The sequence below is a fragment of the Budorcas taxicolor genome, chromosome 16 (genome assembly GCF_023091745.1).
Source record: "Budorcas taxicolor isolate Tak-1 chromosome 16, Takin1.1, whole genome shotgun sequence".
NCBI lineage: Eukaryota > Metazoa > Chordata > Mammalia > Artiodactyla > Bovidae > Budorcas > Budorcas taxicolor.
The window spans coordinates 50,517,372-50,533,846 of record NC_068925.1 but is presented as its reverse complement, the minus strand read 5'-3'; the positions used below and the strand labels follow the sequence as shown (position 1 = coordinate 50,533,846).

The following is a 16,475-nucleotide window of genomic DNA, read 5'->3' as shown; positions in this document are numbered from 1 at the left end:
CCCGCCCCTCTCTGGAGCCACAGTTGGGGTTCCTGTTGGCCTAGGGGCGATCAGAGGAGCCACTTATCCCCAGAGGGAGGAGGTGGAGGGAGAGAGGTGAAAGCTCTGGAAGGTTTGCAAAACATCAGCGTTCCAGCCCTCTGATACACCTTCTGGTGAGGGGTCAACTGATTCCCCCTCCCCGGTTTTTGAGCAGGCTTTGAGCAGGGGGTTTTGGCCCCCATTGCACGTGTCCCAGGGTGCTGGGAGGGCTGAGCCCTCAGGAGGGAGCTGTGCCCATGGGCGGGCCTGGAGGGGCCTGGAGGGGCAGGCAGGTGTGGTGCTTCAGCCACTATTACAGGCCCTGGCTCTGTGTGGGAGGGGCCCGTGTGCACACAGGTGAGTGTGTCTACATGGGAATGCAGCGAGCATGTGGCCACTCTGAGGGCTCATGGGAAGCACAGGGACCAGGCAGGGCCTGGGGATGGGTGTGCAAGTGAGGTCACCCCTGCAAAGGTGCAGCGGGAAGAATGATGGCAGGGTTGCCAGCGACAGGGAGGAGGGAGCATGGACCAGCCTCCTGCTCCGCCCTCCTCACCCACCCAGGTCCCCCCCGCTCCGCACTCACCCAGGGCCCTGGCCGGCCTGTGTCTGTAGCTGGTTCCATTTCCTGCCAGGTCTTGGCGTTGTCATCACAGGAAACCTGAAAAATGGTCCCTTGGGTGTTTCTTTAAGAACACACCATCCACAGATGGTTTGAGAAAGTGATCAGAGGCCTGTCACCACTGACGGTGGCTCACGGGCTTTCTGGGGGTGAACATGCCCGTCAAAGGCCCAGGGGGCACCTGCCAATTCCAGTGAATCCGTGGGACTGGGTGTGGGAGACAGGGGATAGCTGGGGTTCAAGGGAGGAGGCAAGGAGCAAGCAGCCCTCACGCAGAGGAAGGGGTGGGACTGGAGACCTAGAGACCAAGGCTCCTGGTCAAGCCCCCCGAGTTGGAGCCAGCAGGCCTGCAAGAGGCTCTGGGTTACCTGTTTCCCTTCAGCCTCCTTGTCCACCCTGTCCCAGCTCCCCTCCCAGCCCCCAGCCCTCCTCTACCCCTCCCCTCCCCACTGCAGGCCTGGTTCGGGGCTTTGGGCCTTTTTCTGGAAGTTGGCGGGGCAGCCAGTCAGGCCTGGAAGCAGGAATCGGCCACAGGGACCCCCAACCCTCCCCTCCTGCCCAAACTTCTCTGAGACCTGGCTTGCATCGGGCTCTTGCCCTCTGGATTTAGGGTACAGCTGCTGATGGAGGAGCTGCCTGGTCCCCACCTTCACACACAGACACCAGCAAAATGCCCGAGATATGGGGTAACCTCTCCCCACCGCCCCCTGAGCCCAGTCAAGATGAACACTCGTGGTGTCGAGAAGGTTCCCTCCAAGTGAAGGTGTGGGCAACAGTCACTGCCTGTGTAAATGTTGGCCAAGGGCTAGGGGACAAGGTCCTCCCAGCTCCTGGTTGGTCCTGGGGTGACTCCAGCAAAACTCCCCAGTGTCCCCACAGGCCCCCCCAGGTGTGACCATGGACACATACCCGTAACCCTCCTTCCCCCCGGTTGGAGGAACCCCAACACCACCAGGCTGGCTCCCCCCGCCCCCCCGCCCCTCCAGCCCTTCTCACCTCCACGTGCTGCTGGCTCTGTGACAAGGCCAGGGACACTGTGATGACGAAAGCCGTGTACCTTGGCAGGGCGCATGTCTGCTGGGGGTCAGGGGTCAGCTGGCAGGGGCTTCACGGAGCCAGCCTGGTGGGCTGCATGAGACACAGAGGGCGGGAGAAGGCAGAGGATGACCTTCAACACCCCCTCCCTCGCTGTGAGACCCCTTCCTCTCCGCCCACACCACCTACCCCGGGGGCCTTATTGGAAGACCGACCCAGCCCAGCTTTGAACGGGCCCTCTGCTAAAGCCCTGAGGTTGCCTAGGGGCAGAGCTGAGCCTGAGAGGGGTGGGAGTGTGGCCCTGGACAGAAGAGGCAGCGGTCCCCGCAGCCGTGTCTGCCTGCAGGGAGGTGGTAGGACTCCCAAGTCACCTTATATAAATCTCGACTCCCATGGGGGAGACTGAGGCGGGCTTTGTTGGGAAATGGTGAGAGGAGGAGGTCAGGGGAGGAGGGACAGCCTCCTCTTCTGCTTGCTGAGATTGGCAGTTGTACTGGCATTTGGGGAACATTCTGGAACTGTTGTCTCCAGCAGCTGTCTTGAGGTTTTAGGTGGACACTGCCTGGCTGCTGTGGGGAGGCTCTGAGACCTCCCCAGGGCAGAAACCTGCTGATCACTCACACAGCCCTGCCCGGTTGGACCCTGTTCGCTCACACACCCACCCAGCTGGACAGAGCACCTGTGCCAAGGGCTCAGTAGAAAAGGGAAGTCGGGTGTAGGTGGCAGCCCCCATGTGCCCCATGTTCCGCTGTTGGGGAGACCAGGGACCCCAACAGGGCTGAGCCCTCCCTGGGCAAATGGGTCAGTGGGCAGAGGCTGCCACACACGGGACCCTTAGGGAAGAGTCCTAGCTCCGGCATCAGGCGTTCATCACATGCATGGGTGCTGGCAGCTGGGTGGTTGGGGGGACACTGGGGAGACTCGAAGGGGTCCAGACCTGGGTGTGGTGTGGGGAACATGTGCTCAGACAGGCAAGTGCACAGCTGGGTCACAGACCGTCCTTACGGCATCAGGTGAGACGTGGTCACAGGGCCTGTGGAAGTTGGGCTCTGAGGTGAGGCCCCCACCTTGTGACCAATGGGGCACAGGTGGGTGCCAGGAGGGGCAGGGACCACAGCCCCTCCCCGCCCAGTGCTGGGCTGCTCAATGGGGTCCGTAACCCTCTGTGTTGCTGTCCAGCAGGGTGGAGAAGCGGAAGGTGACCGACCCGGTGGGAGCCCTTAAGGAAAAGTACCTGAGGCCATCCCCGCTGCTCTTCCACCCCCAGGTAAGGCCAGCGGGAGCCTGAGGTCCATCCAGGCCCAGCCACAAGCCCCAGGCAGGTCTCTGCTTCCCGTCCCTGCACACCCACTCATCCCTGTGAGGTTGGGGAAGATGAGACAGGGCTGGACAGGTGAGGCAGGAGGGTGGTCCTTGGCGGGGGAGCCCTAGGAAGCAGCCAGGGACACTGGCCCACAGGTGCCCCCCTCAATCCACGGCTGGGAGGGGTAGTGAACGTTGCCCCTGCAGCAGTGGGCTGCAGCTCTGATGGAGCATATCCAAACATTTGGACCACAGGGAGAATGAATAGGAGAGAGCCAGGGAGGTGTGGACGCCAGCAGCCTCTCTGGTACAAGGGACATGGGGGCACTTAAGAGGAAAGATCAGCAGAGGAGGGGCAGTGCAGAGGGCAGAGGCAGGGAGCAGGTCAGCAGCAGAGGGACAGGCATCGAGCTCAGGGGATCCCAGGGAGTCATGGACAGACGGACTGCCCTCCCCCGGGGATGCAGAGGGCGGCGAGGCCACCTGTCAAGACTAGAATCAGGAGTCTGGGAAAAAGAACCCCCAAGTCTGGGGAGTGGTCACAGACTCCACCAAGCCTGCAGGCACTCTGTGCCCCTGTTCTCACCACTTGGAGCCCGGCTCTGTCCCCAGACCCACGGGCCTCCCCTGCCCCAGCTGGAGAAGACTCAGGACTGAGTTGTGGGCCAGCCTGGACCCAGACTCCAGACCCGGGCATTGTTCTCTCCCTCTGCGTTTCCCGCCTGGGACAAACCCGTGGTTTGTGGAACCTGCACCCCGCCTGGGTTCACAGCTAAACTTACTGCCTCCCATTGTCTCATGAGGGCCTCGGAGTTTGGTTAAGAACTTCCCCTGGTTTCCTCGGGCCCTGCTGGAAAAAGCAGGCAAGCCAGCCAGGCACATCCTGTGTTTGTGTTTGTGCGGGAGCTTGGCTGGGAATATCTGATCAGGCAAAGTGGGCTGGGCAGGCCGGACCCTCCCAGGCCTGAGGAAGAGGGACCTGGCAGGGGGCTGGCTGCCCATTGTCTCTGCTGCCTGCTCCCCCAACCAGCCACCCCTGCTGCCTACCCCTGAGCCCAGATCTGGGGCTGGGGGTGGGAAAGGTGACTAGTAAGTCCTCTGATGAAATGGTCTGAGGTGAGGCCATCACTCGGACAGGGCAGCTTCCAGCCACTGTAAAGTGTTGGGGGGGTGGGGGCAGGGGTCACAATGCACAAAGACACCAACATGCTCTGGTCAGCTGCCTCTCATTTCTGAGGCCTGACATGCAGGTGTGCAGCCCCTGGGGTTGCAGGGAGAGGCAGTCCTGCCAAGCCACTGCTCCTCACCACCTCTGGGGTCCCGGGGAGTCTGGGGCAGTAGTCCCAGAACCTCCCAAGGCTGCAGCTAAAACTGAGACCCACTGGCAGATGGGCAGCAATCTGTGTGCCTAGATCCCATCATCTAGGGATGCATCTGAGGGGCCAGGCAGTGTCCATCTGTCCATCAGTGGAGACAGGCGGGCCATCCACAGCTGGAAGCAGCATGCGTCTAACGGAGGAGCATGCCCATCCCATAGGGATGGTGAGGCCCAAATCCTGCAACTGTGCAGAGCTGGCCAGGGTCTAGGTGGCAGCCCAGGGTCAAGGGAGGCCTCAGCCATAGGATGGACCCCATCTTCTGTTTGTTAACCCCTTTCTGGTGTCTTATCTATCCACTCAGTTGTTCCCCAGCCTAAACCCTGAGGGACTCCAGACACAATGAAAACTCTTCCTTTCTCAGTCTCATCCCAGCCTCCCACAGGGCCTGACTTGCAGCAGGCAGCCTCAGGCGGAGAGGAGAAGTGCTGCTAAGGCCTGTGCGGCCCCTTCCCTGCTTCTGTCCCCCAGCCCCAAGGCAGGCACAGGATTCTAGTCAGAACCCTGCCCACCAGGTGGAAATGAGCAATGCCAGGAGAAAGCAGCTCCCTTCTCCGCCCTAGGCAAGCCTGTGGCGTCTCCAAGGAGCAGACAGGCAGCCCCTCTGGGCCATGTCACCACGTCTTGTGTCACGTCACGTCAGCCTCAGCATTCCATGGTTGAGTGTAGTCTTAAGCTATTGAATTTCTTTTTAGCACTTTGCCTGCAGTTATGGTCTGCTGCCACTAGGTGGTGGTGGTGCTTCAGCTTTATGAGCCATTTTTTAATTTGAGATTCAGATAGCTATCTTAATTTTATGGGCTTCTCTGGTAGCTCAGTCAAGAATCTGCTTGTAATGTGGGATATCTGGGTTTGATCCCTGGGTTGAGAAGATCCCCTGGAGAAGGAAATGACAACGCACTCCAGTAGTCTTGCCTGGAAAATCCCATGGACAGAGGAGCCTGGCAGGCTGCGGTCCATGAGGTAGCAGAGTTAGACAAGATGACCGATCAACACTAACTAAATTTTTTGAGCACTCAAAAAAAAACGAACAAAAGAGGATATAATTCTGTCTTCATCCCAAATTACCCATGAGGAGTGCTAGCCAGGGATCGAGCCAGCAGGGCTTGCTGGCTGGTTTCAAAGTAAGGCGCTCTGTGATCACAAGTGTCAGTGACCCGCGTCACCCGGGGACTGGCAAGTGATGGTCAGCTGCAGCTCCCCCAGCCTGGACCCTGGACTGTGACGGGGTTCCAAGCAAGGACCAGAGCAGGGCTGGCTGCAGGAAGTGAAAGAACCCAGCCCAGTGGCCAAGAAGAAGGAGAGCACTGGTTCCAATGATAGCCTGCTTGTCCATGATCCATGCTCAGTCATCCAGGATTCCCAGGTGTGGGGTGGGTCCAGGGGCGTCAAGACTGGGGGTGCAATGGAGCCCCACAGCCTCTCTCACTCTCCTGCCAACAGATGTCAGCCATTGAGACCATGACGGAGAAGCTGGAGAGCTTTGCGGCCATGAAGGTGGACTCTGGCAGCTCCCTGCAGCCCCTCCCACACCACCCCTTCAACTTCCGGTCCCCGCCCCCGACGCTCTCAGACCCCATCCTCAGGAAGGGCAAGGAGCGATACACGTGCAGGTGAGATGCGGTGAGCCCCTGGGGCAGCCCCAGCAAGGTGGCTGCAGGTGCCACAAGGGCCCATGAACCTGCACTTCCAGGAAAAAAGCTCGGTCTCAGCCAGGGCCCGTCATGGTAGCCGGTGGGCCATTGTCCCCTTGAGGTCATTCCCTGAAAATATCCACATGTCCCCCACCAAGCTGTGCTCCAATGAGCATGAGAAAATGCAGCCTTGGCCAGCAGGTTGGAATGTCCAAGCCGGAAGCTAAGGCTGCTGGTCCGTGTTTAACTCCGGCTCTGGGGGCGGTGGGAAGCCCAGCGCTAAGGAGAGATGGCCCGTCCCGGCTGCACAGGCCTGTGCAGCCGGTGCTTTCCAGCTCGGCCCAGGCTGGGCTAGGGGCTGAGAAACTGCCTGGGGCAGGGGCACGGCCCCAAGCAGACCAGCGTGGGCCAGCGCCAGCTGCCCAGTGGTGTGTGTCCAGCCTCTCTGTGACACTCAGCTGGGCCTCGAGGCCGAGGAAAAACTGAAATCCAGGGTGTGCAGTGGGTCACCTGCCCCCGGGTGTGGGAGAAACAGCACCAGAAGACACCTGGGTGCCTGCGTCTATGCCAAAGCGCCTGCCTGATGGATCCCTCCCCCACTGCCTCCCCCCAGGTACTGTGGCAAGATCTTCCCCCGGTCAGCAAACCTCACGAGACACCTGAGAACGCACACCGGGGAGCAGCCGTACAGGTAGGGGCCCGCCCAGTTGGGGTCGGGGAGGCAGGCTCCTGGCGGACCTCCCCTTCCCCTGCCATGGGATGGGCAGCAGGTGGGAGCAATGCTTGACCTTGCTCCAGATCACTCACTGGGTCACTCCATCCTGGCTGCTCAGCCCTCACGCACCCGAGGATATTGTAAAGGTCAGGCTTCTGGAAGGTTCCCGCCCACTGACCCCAGAGCGTGTCTGGGAGCAGCCCTTCCTCCTACCACTGGGTGTCAACTGGAGAGCAAAGCCAGGCCCAGGGGTGGTCTGTGTGGAGGGGCAGCCTCAGCGTCACCACCACCCAGCCCACCTCCACCCACCTCCCCACAGCCGCCGGCCATTGCTGACCTCAGCCTGGGCAGGGGACCAGGGTGAGCCCCTAAGGCAGGGTGGGCTGGCCTCAGAGAAGGAGGCCCACGCAAACTTGGATCTTCCCAAGCTGGGGGCATCCTGAGGATTCACCTAGGTGCCCCGACCTCGCTCCTCGGTGCCTTGTCCCCTCCCTACAGAATGTGGTCGCAAGTGCATGGGGGCTGTGAGAGCCTCTACATTTCATATTCACAACTGGTGGGGGCATCTCCCTGTTTCAAAGACTTGGAGCCTCGGGCTCAGAGACGCCCCTGACTTGCCAGGGTCCAAGCTCATGGCCACACTTGTTGACCATTCTGGCCTTTTCCCTTGGTGCCTAGGGCATTTGTGGGGCAAGAAAAGAGGTGAGGGTAACATCCTGGCTTTTGGGGACCCCACCCAGGGCGGGGGCCGGGAGTCCCAGGGGATGGAGACCGTGAGACAAATTGGGGGATGCTGGTCCCAATGCCAGGATGACATCCTGGGCTGTCTGGTGGACAGCGGCCATCTGGAGCAAAGGGTCTGGCATCGTTTTAAGTGGGCAGCATCAGGTCCTGTAGTCCGGGCACACAGCTGGGAGTGACCCATGGGTCCAGGAGAGTGAGGGTGTATCACCATCACTGGGCAGGGCAGCCACAGGGGCTTCTGCAGGCATCACAGCCCCCAGGCCCTGTCCCAGCCGAGTAAGCATCAGCTCAGGTCGCTCACCAGTCATCTGCTCAGTGCCCTCAGCTGGCCCCCAGCACGCAGCCCCCCACCCTGTTCCCCTCCAAAAGTGACTTACAACTTAACAAAGGCGGGCTTAGCCTGCTTCTCTCCCGGACAAGGAGCCGTGTGTGTTTCTTGGAAGGAGAACCAACCTCTGGACAGAGTTGCATATAAGAGCCCCTGGGGGTTCGGGTCCATGTTTATAGAAGGATTTAATTATCATTGATTTCTTTTGCTCTTTCAATCTGTGAGTTTCAATGCGAGTAACAATAATTGCTTTGAAAGTTGGCATTGCAAATCCTGACTGTATCTAGCTCAAGGCAGCCCCACAATGAGGAGTTTGGGGCGTGGGCCTGTCTTGTGATGTCACTGGGGCATCTGGCCTCACTTTGGGAATTGGAGCAGCTTCAGTTAGAGGAAGGAAAGTGCAAGTCCATCCACAAAAGACCAGTGCTGGCACAGGCCAGGTCACCCCAGTGACGCCAATGAAAACTGCCACCGCCTGTCTGTACCCCACATGTGTGCACTGCGTGTGTGCCCACGGAGGCCCGGCTGGTGGGTGGGTGCCCCCACAAGTAAGAGAAAGACAGACCACTTAGTGTGACACCCAGTAGGCACGACCCCTTAGTGTGACAGACCTCTGCCCGGCTGGGCCGGTGTCCTAGTTTAGAGACCTTTGATGAGGCTGGCAGGTGAGGGGCAGTTGATGATGTTTTTTCAAGCTCCAGCACATAGGGCTTGTTGAGATGTGGGAAGGAGGGCGGCTGCTTCTTCTGTCCTGGAAGCCTGTCCAATGGTCCCTCCAGCACTGCCCAGAGGTGGGTGGGGAGTCTTGAGTCCCACTCTGGATGCACGTGGGCTGACCATGGGCTCCTGGCGGGACCTGGGACTCCGGCTCTAAGGATGCTCACCTCCCCCCATCTGCAGATCGTTTCGTCTGTGGCTCCCCATCCTGCTAACTGTGTTGAATCCATGTGCCCAGCAAGGTCCTGTTACCATTCCCATCAGGGTTCTGGGTGGCCCATATGTGTCTGTTCTTTGTTCATTTTATTGTTAAGCCTGGGTTACAAAGGGCTTCCCTGGTAGCTCAGCTGGTAAAGAATTTGCCTGCAATGCAGGAGATCCTGGTTCGATTCCTGGGTCAGGAAGATCTGCTGGAGAAGGGATAGGCTACCCACTCCAGTATTCTTGGGCTTCCCTGGTGGCTCAGATGGTAAAGAATCCACCTGCAATGTGGGAGACCTGGATTCCATCCCTGGGTTGGGAAGATCCCCTGGAGGAGGGCATGGCAACCCACTCCAGTATTCTTGCCTGGAGAATCCATGAACAGAGGAGCCTGGTGGGCCACAGTCCATGGGGTCGCAAAGAATCAGACAGGACTGAGCGACTAAGCACACAGCACAGGGTTACAAAAATCTCTTCTGTCTCTCCTTTCCCGGTTTTTAGAGTTACCTAAAGCCTATCTCTCTCTGGTGGCTGATGCGGCCCCACTAGGTCCCAGAGTGGACACAGCCACCACCACCCCCCCAGGGGCCATTTCACTCTCCCCGCCCGGTGCTGTGTCTTCGACGTCGCTGGCTTCCCCAGGGCGGGGACAGACGCGGTCACAGCAAGGTCCCCTGGCTGCCCGCTGCCTCGGCTGGCCGGTCTCTGCTCTCCCATTCCCGTCGGAGTGTGATGGTGTGCTATTTTCTACAGCACGGCCATAAATTTCACTAGCCACTTGTCAGGTTATTTACGATGCAAATTCAGCTGCTCCGAGAGCCCTGCTCCCTCGCAGCCCTGGGCTCACCAGTCCCCTAAATTTCAGATGCACTTCTCTGGGCCATTTATTTAGATTAGAACCAGGAGAGGGCCAGATTCAGAACCCTGTGACCAAGTTGAATGTGTGGCTGCTCTCCCGGCCCCTCCCACCAGCAGAGGTTGGGGAGTGACGGTGCTCAGGCCCGTGACCGAGCTCCTCATTCAGTCCTGTTTCTCACTCAGCAGTCCCACTGCTCAGAGATACTGCACAGCCACTGCTGGGGCTCAGAGAGGGTCCTTGCTTTTCCAAAGATACAGAAAAGGAAGGCTGAGTGTGAGACATCCATGTAGACTGAGGCAACACCGCATGCAGCCTGTGGGAAGGCTATTGGGTGGGCTGGGGCCAGCTTGGCCTTGTACTTGCCCTACAGGCAAGCCTGGCAGCACTGGGGGGTGAAGGTTTCAGTGGGTTTGAGGGTGGGTTGAGGACAGAGTTAAGGAGCAGGTGCAGGCAGGGATGTAAAAGTCCTCTTTCCTGGACTATTGAGAGGGGGTCGCTGGGTCAGAGCACACCTGAGCGTCTCTGCTCAGCCCAGCGGAAAGAGGGTTGAAGCCCCAGTCCCACTGCTCCGTCACGCCGGCTGACAAGGACAAGACAGCCACCCTCCTGATGCTGGCAACTGGGACAGAGGTCCAGGTCGAGGCTGCTAAACGTTACGCGACTATGGGAGGACCGAGGCCCCACATCCTAGAGGCTCCCGGGGGCCCGGTGGCAGCTCAGCTGGCCCATCAGGCCAGCCCCAGGGCCAAAGGGGTGGCTGGAAGGAGCTCAGGGAACTAGTGCGTGGATCACGGGCAGCTCTTAGCCCATCTGCTGTGGAGGCAGCCAGCATGAGTCTGGCCTCAGGCAGCATCTAGAAGCCTCCAGACTGAGTAAATGAAGCCCCAGAATCACATCAGGGGAGCAGTCTGGGCTCCTCCAAGCAGGGCCCGTCCCACAAGTATTATCCCCTGGGTGAAACTGTTAGTCATTCAGTGTGTCTGACTCTTTGTGATCACATGGACTGTAGCCCACCAAGCTCCTCTGTCCATGGGGATTCTCCAGGCAAAAATACTGGAGTGGGTTACCATTTCCTCCTCCAGAGGATCTTCCCAACCCGGGGATCAAAGCTAGGTCTCCCGCGTTGCAGGCAGATTCTTTACCATCTGAACCACTGCTGAAGCCCTGCAGGTAGGGAGAAGCCCCCCACGAGTAGGGGTGGTAATTTGGGGGCTCTCACCCTCCCACCACAGAGAGCTGCCACCAGCTTTGAGCAGGAAAACTCAGCCCCGGGCCCCAGTGGCCAGCCTGGGGGTGTCAAGCTTCCTGTCTCAGGGACCCAGGGACATTGGGTTTGCCCAGACTCCCCAGGCAGGGCCATCTTCTGAATGTCAAGTGTCAGACCAGCACCTCCTAAGTGGGCAGGCAGCACTGGGGTGAGAGGCCAGGGCCCCGGAGTGTCCTCAGACACGTGCCCATCCACGTGGCTGAGTGCTCGTGACCACCATACTGTGCTGGAGCATGGCCACCAGCCCCTGCAAGAATGCCAGGCTGTGTCCTCAGGACAGGTCCCCCGCACCTCCCAGCCACACCCTCTGAGCGGACTTAGTCTCCCAAGCCCTGCCCCACCACACTGGCCGCATGGCCTCTGCCTCCCAAGGGCCTGCCCGGCCAGTGCTCTGCCATGCTCACCTCTCTGCTTGTCATTCCACGGGAGCCTGTTCCCAAAGCAGGGAAACAGCTGAGCTTAGGGATGGATAAGTCAGTGCTCCTGTGCCTCTGAGCCGCGGATGGGCATCCCTAGAGAAGTTCTGAGACTAGGAGCACACGAGCGCGCCCACCCACACATGTGCACACCTACCACATATGCACCCGTAAGCATGCACATATGGCCTCACATGTGTGCGTGAGCAGACTGACACACACACTTATGTGTGCCTGGAGACCCAGAGCCGGAGTCTCCCTGCCATGCCAGCTGGACGTGCTGGACGGTTGGGAGTGGCCGGCCAGTGGTGGTGGCCTGGACCCCTGGGACAGGAGGAGGCGGCCCTGTCTGCAGAGCTATGTCGTGGGTCCTCAGTCCCCACGCCCCACCCTCTCTCTGGTTCTTGTTTCTTGCTGCCGGTGTTGCTTGGGCCCTCACCGTTGGTTCACCTGTGATAACCTGGGACACCCTCCCTCCCTCCTCCGCCCTGCCCTGGGAGAAGCCCCACACCCACAGGGACCTTGCACACGCCGGCATCTCAGATTGCTCCTTGTGGCAACTCCGTGCTTTGCTCTGATAAACTTGGTGTCACGATACTCAGACAACCGAAGCATCCGAGGAAAGAGCGTCTTTTTTTCATTTCCCGAGTGCGCCATGCAGCCTGGCAGCAGCTGCCCCCGGAAAGGCACTAAGATAAACCCAGCACACAGGGCTGGGGGAACCTCCACCAAAGGGGTCCATGCACAGGAGGCCATCTGACGGGGCGAGGCTGGGAGCCCCCATCGCCCTGGGGCAGAGAAGGACACTAAGGAGGGCTGGTATGGCCCTGCAGCCTTGAGCTACTGCTAGTGGATTGGCAAGCTGAGTCCCCAAGGGGGATGGGTCTGCTTGAGGACCCATGAAGAGGAGGTGGGACCAGGCCAGAGTAGGGGTCTGTCTGCTAGGGAGGAAAGCTGCAGGCAGCCGGTCTGGGCTCCTTTCCGGAAAAGCTGCTGGGAGCATCTTTCCTGGTGCTTGGCCGCCCCCTTGAGGCCGCCGGGAGCACGCCACCCTCTGTTGTGGATCCTGCGCTCGGGGGACAGGACAGCAGAGATGGGGAGATGCCAGGAGACACCAGGGAGTCCCGGTGCTGCCCACCCCAGGGCACAAGCCCCAGAGAGTCCCCTCCACCATCTCAGGGCACAGTCCCACAGCATCCGCCGCCCAGAGTCAGGGATGGGGGGACACCTGCTTCCAGGGACACTTAGCTGGGACTGCTCCCAGCTCTCTGCCGTGGTCCAGGGGCCTCAGGGAGGCCGTGTGGGCAGGGGCTCCGCTGAGGCGCCGTGTCTTCCAGGTGTAAGTACTGCGACCGCTCCTTCAGCATCTCCTCCAACCTCCAGCGGCACGTGCGGAACATCCACAACAAGGAGAAGCCCTTCAAGTGCCACCTGTGCAACCGCTGCTTCGGGCAGCAGACCAACCTGGACAGGCACCTGAAGAAGCACGAGCACGAGCACGCGCCAGGTGGGGGGGCAGCGCAGAGGAGGGTGCGGGGGGCCTGGAGGATGGGGTGATGGGCGGGGCGGGCCTAGAGGATGGGGCGCAGGGAGGGGCGGGGAGCAGGGAGCGGGGTGGGGGAGGCCTGGAGGATGGGGCACAGGGAGGGGAGGGCCTAGAGGATGGGGCGCAGGGAGGGGCGGGGAGCAGGGAGCAGGGGAGGCCTGGAGGATGGGCTGATGGGTCAAGGTGGGGTGCTGGGAGCAGGGAGGGGGGCCTGGAGGATGGGGTGATGGGTGGGGCAAGGTGCAGGGTGGGGAGAGGTGGGCTGAGGAGGGGGCAACACAGGCTAGCCCTAGGGGAAAGCCTGCAGTCACCCCTCAAGCCATCTTCATTCAGGGGAACCTTGTACCCTTGAGTTTCCCTAAGGGGGTGTTCCCTAAGAGTGCCCCACATGTGCACCCCTTCAGCCACCTGTCCCCTCCTGCTGTGCCGCAGAGGGTGGGGTGCAGCCGAGGGGTACCCTCCTCTGATGCTTCCCCCTCCTCACAGTGAGCCAGCATGCGGGGGTCCTCACCAACCACCTGGGGACCAGCGCCTCCTCCCCCACCTCTGAGTCGGACAACCACGCACTTTTAGATGAGAAGGAAGACTCCTATTTCTCTGAAATCAGAAACTTTATTGCCAACAGTGAGATGAACCAAGCATCAACACGAACAGACAAACGGTAAGAAACATGTCCCAGGGTCCCAGGAAGGTCTGGACTCTGTATGGTTCCCTATATGGTCATGCCCACAGCAGGCCCCCACCACAGCACCAGAGACCCCAGGCCCACAGCAGAGGGCGAGGCCTGCAGGCTCTACAGCTGGCACCCTGCCACCCACCAGCCACCCCGCCTCGGCTCTCTGCATCTGCAGAGAACAAGCGCCCCGGCCCGATGGCGGGTGTCACACGCTCGGTGCCACCAGCACACGGGCCTCAATGCACGTGCGGCCAAACGCCAGCCAGGTGAGGGCTCCTTTCATGACATCCACCATGCCTCTGGAACTCCAGGACAGGCTCATTTAATTTGACACTCGAACGGTTTCTAGCAAGAGTGCTACTCCTTTAAACACACACACAGGCAGGAAAATGGCAGAATTGGGATCCTAAGATGTAGAGGCTGTAACACATTCCCTTGATCCCAGGCCTCCGCAGCAGAGACTCAGAGGCGCGGGACTCCTAGTGCTTAGGGACGCACTCCCCTGCTTCTGCAGAGGAAATGAGGCCCAGAGGATTGGGCGTCTGGCTCTAACCCTTCTGTCCATGGGTGGGCTGCCAGCCCAGAGCCCAGTTCCCTCCCACCCAGGACACCTGGCTTCCCAGGGGCCTGTCTGCTCCCCCCGGCGGGCTGCATCTCCTTCACCCGTGGGGCCCCTGAGGCAGAGCAGGGGCACTGAGCAGAACTTCAGGATCCATGGGCAGGCACAGGGGCTTGGTGCCCGGGCTGTTTCTGGCTCTTCTGAGTCCTAAATCCATGCCTAGGAAGGTGATCCCACCTGGTGCCTGGGTGGGCTCAGAGGAGGGGACATGGGAGAGGCTGGCCATGGGCTGCATTTCCCAGAGCCCCAGCCCTGCCAGGCATGAAAGACCTTGATATCGGAGAGCAGCCAACAAAGTGCCTGGGTCCGTCCCCAGCTCTGGTCGCATGTGATGGTCTAGTGGGAGCCCAGCCCTGCCATCTGCACCCAGAGTGGCGAGCTTCATTCTGGCAACACTCTGGGCTCCATCTGAGAGCCGTCCATGGTTCAAGTTCTGAGGTCTCCACCTTCAGAGTAAGTCATGGACCTGAGCATCCAGGAGCCAGGCCATGAGGCACATCCTGGCTGATACATGCTCCCCTGAGCTGTGGCCCCCTGTGCCCAGGGCAGAGCCAGATGGGGAGCTGACAAGGACAAGCCAGGGGCATCCTCCCTGGGGTGGACGGCCCCCCAGCGCTGTCCCTGAGTGGCAGGCCCAGCTCTCAGCCATACAGAGGACACCCCAGGAGAGTCACCAGGAAAGATGGGGTGTCCCCAGAAGGAAGAGGAGCTGGCACCATCCTGACCCCACAGAGCAGCATTTCAGCCAGGGCCCCAGGGGTGGGGGTGGTAAGTGAGACTCAGACACCGGCCCCACACCCCTCAGAAAGCCCAGGGCAGAGCCAGCCCACAGACCAGGCCCTCTCCCCACTGGAGGTGCCCCCACATCATTGTCAGAAGTGGGACCGTGTTGATAGTTGACGTTTGTCAGCTAATCTACAGAAAGTGCTGGGATGCTGGCAGTTCTATTGGGGCCCAGTGTTAACACCACCCAGAACCAGTGACCTTCTCTTGACAGTCCATTATAACTCAGGAAGCCTGCCAGGCTTCCTGACCCCAGAAACCCCTGGGCCAAACCCTGCCCCCTCCCCAAATTCCTCTGTCAACATCCTGACCTCCAGCCCCTCAGAGTGACCTGATTTGGAAATAAGATCTTCTCAGGTGTAATTAGTTATGTCATTCTGAAATCAGGTGGCCCGTATCCGATAGGACAGGTGTCCTCAGAAAAGGGAGAAATTTGGGATTTCTCTAGTGGTCCAGTGGCTGGGAATCCACCTGCCAATGCAAGGGACGTGGGTTTGGTTCCTGGTCTAGGATGATCCCACAGGCCTCAAGGCAACCGAGCCCGTGCACCGCAGCTCCAGAAGCCTGCACACCCTAGAGCCTGTGCTCCATAGAGAAGCCCCACAGTGAGAAGCCCCCACAATGCGAAGCCCATGCTCTGCAACCAGAGAGTAACCCCCACTCTCGGCAACTAGAGAAAGCCCAGGCAGCAGTGGAGACCCAGCATAGCCAAAAACAAATAGACTTTTTTAGAAAAAGAAAATAGGGTGACCCCATGAGAAGGTGAAGCAGAGCACATGATGTGTCCACAAGCGGAGGGGCCCCAGGGGTCACCAGCAAAGCACCAGAACCCAGGGAAGGGGCCGGGAGGAGGCACCGGCCCCGAGACACCTGCATCTGGGGCATCTGTAAGAGGCTGAGCCAGACTTGTCTGTGTGTGCCTGGGAATCTCTGGAGGAGCAATGGGTCAACAGTGGCCTGCCGCAGGGTCAGGGGCACTGGCTACAACAGTCCAAGGAGCCCTGGCATGCTGGTATAGGTCCTTTTGAAGGAGGTTGCCATAGCCACTATTACCCCTACCGTAGTTTGGCCCGAGGCCAAACTACAAGGAGGGAACACAGACTCATCCATCAGCAGAAAATTGGATTAAATACTTACTGAGCATGGCCTTGCCCACCAGAACAAGACCCAGTTTTCCCCACAGCCAGTCCCTCCCATCAGGAAGCTTCCACAAGCCTCTTATCCTCATCCATCAGAGGGCAGACAGAATGAAAACCACAGTCACAGAAAACTAACCAAACTGATCACATGGACCACAGCTTTGCCTAACTCAGTGGAACTATGAGCCATGCTGTGTAGGGCCACCCAAGACAGACGGGTCATGGTGGAGAGTTCTGACAAAACGTCCACTGGAGAAGGGACTGGCAAACCACTTCAGCATTATTTCCTTAGAACCCCATGAACAGCATGAAAAGGCAAAAAGATATGACACTGAAAGCTGAACTCCCCAGGTGGGTAGGTGCCCAATATGCTCCTGGAGAAGAGTGGAGAAACAACTCCAGAAAGAATGAAGAGACAACGCCAAAGCAAAAACAACACCCAGTTGTGGATATGACATGATGGAAGTAAAGTCAG

General features: G+C 59.6%; 1 protein-coding gene across 1 annotated transcript in view; it reads left to right on the top strand.

Annotated features, from left to right (window-relative positions):
• The window catches only part of PRDM16 (PR/SET domain 16), a 334,085-nt gene that overhangs the window by 309,354 nt on the left and 8,256 nt on the right, over positions 1 to 16,475 (top strand). The window contains exons 11-15 of the mRNA XM_052653611.1: positions 2,861 to 2,945; positions 5,800 to 5,969; positions 6,604 to 6,681; positions 12,575 to 12,744; positions 13,270 to 13,444. Coding sequence (XP_052509571.1) covers positions 2,861 to 2,945; positions 5,800 to 5,969; positions 6,604 to 6,681; positions 12,575 to 12,744; positions 13,270 to 13,444 — 678 coding nt within the window. The remainder of the gene's footprint in view (positions 1 to 2,860; positions 2,946 to 5,799; positions 5,970 to 6,603; positions 6,682 to 12,574; positions 12,745 to 13,269; positions 13,445 to 16,475) is intronic.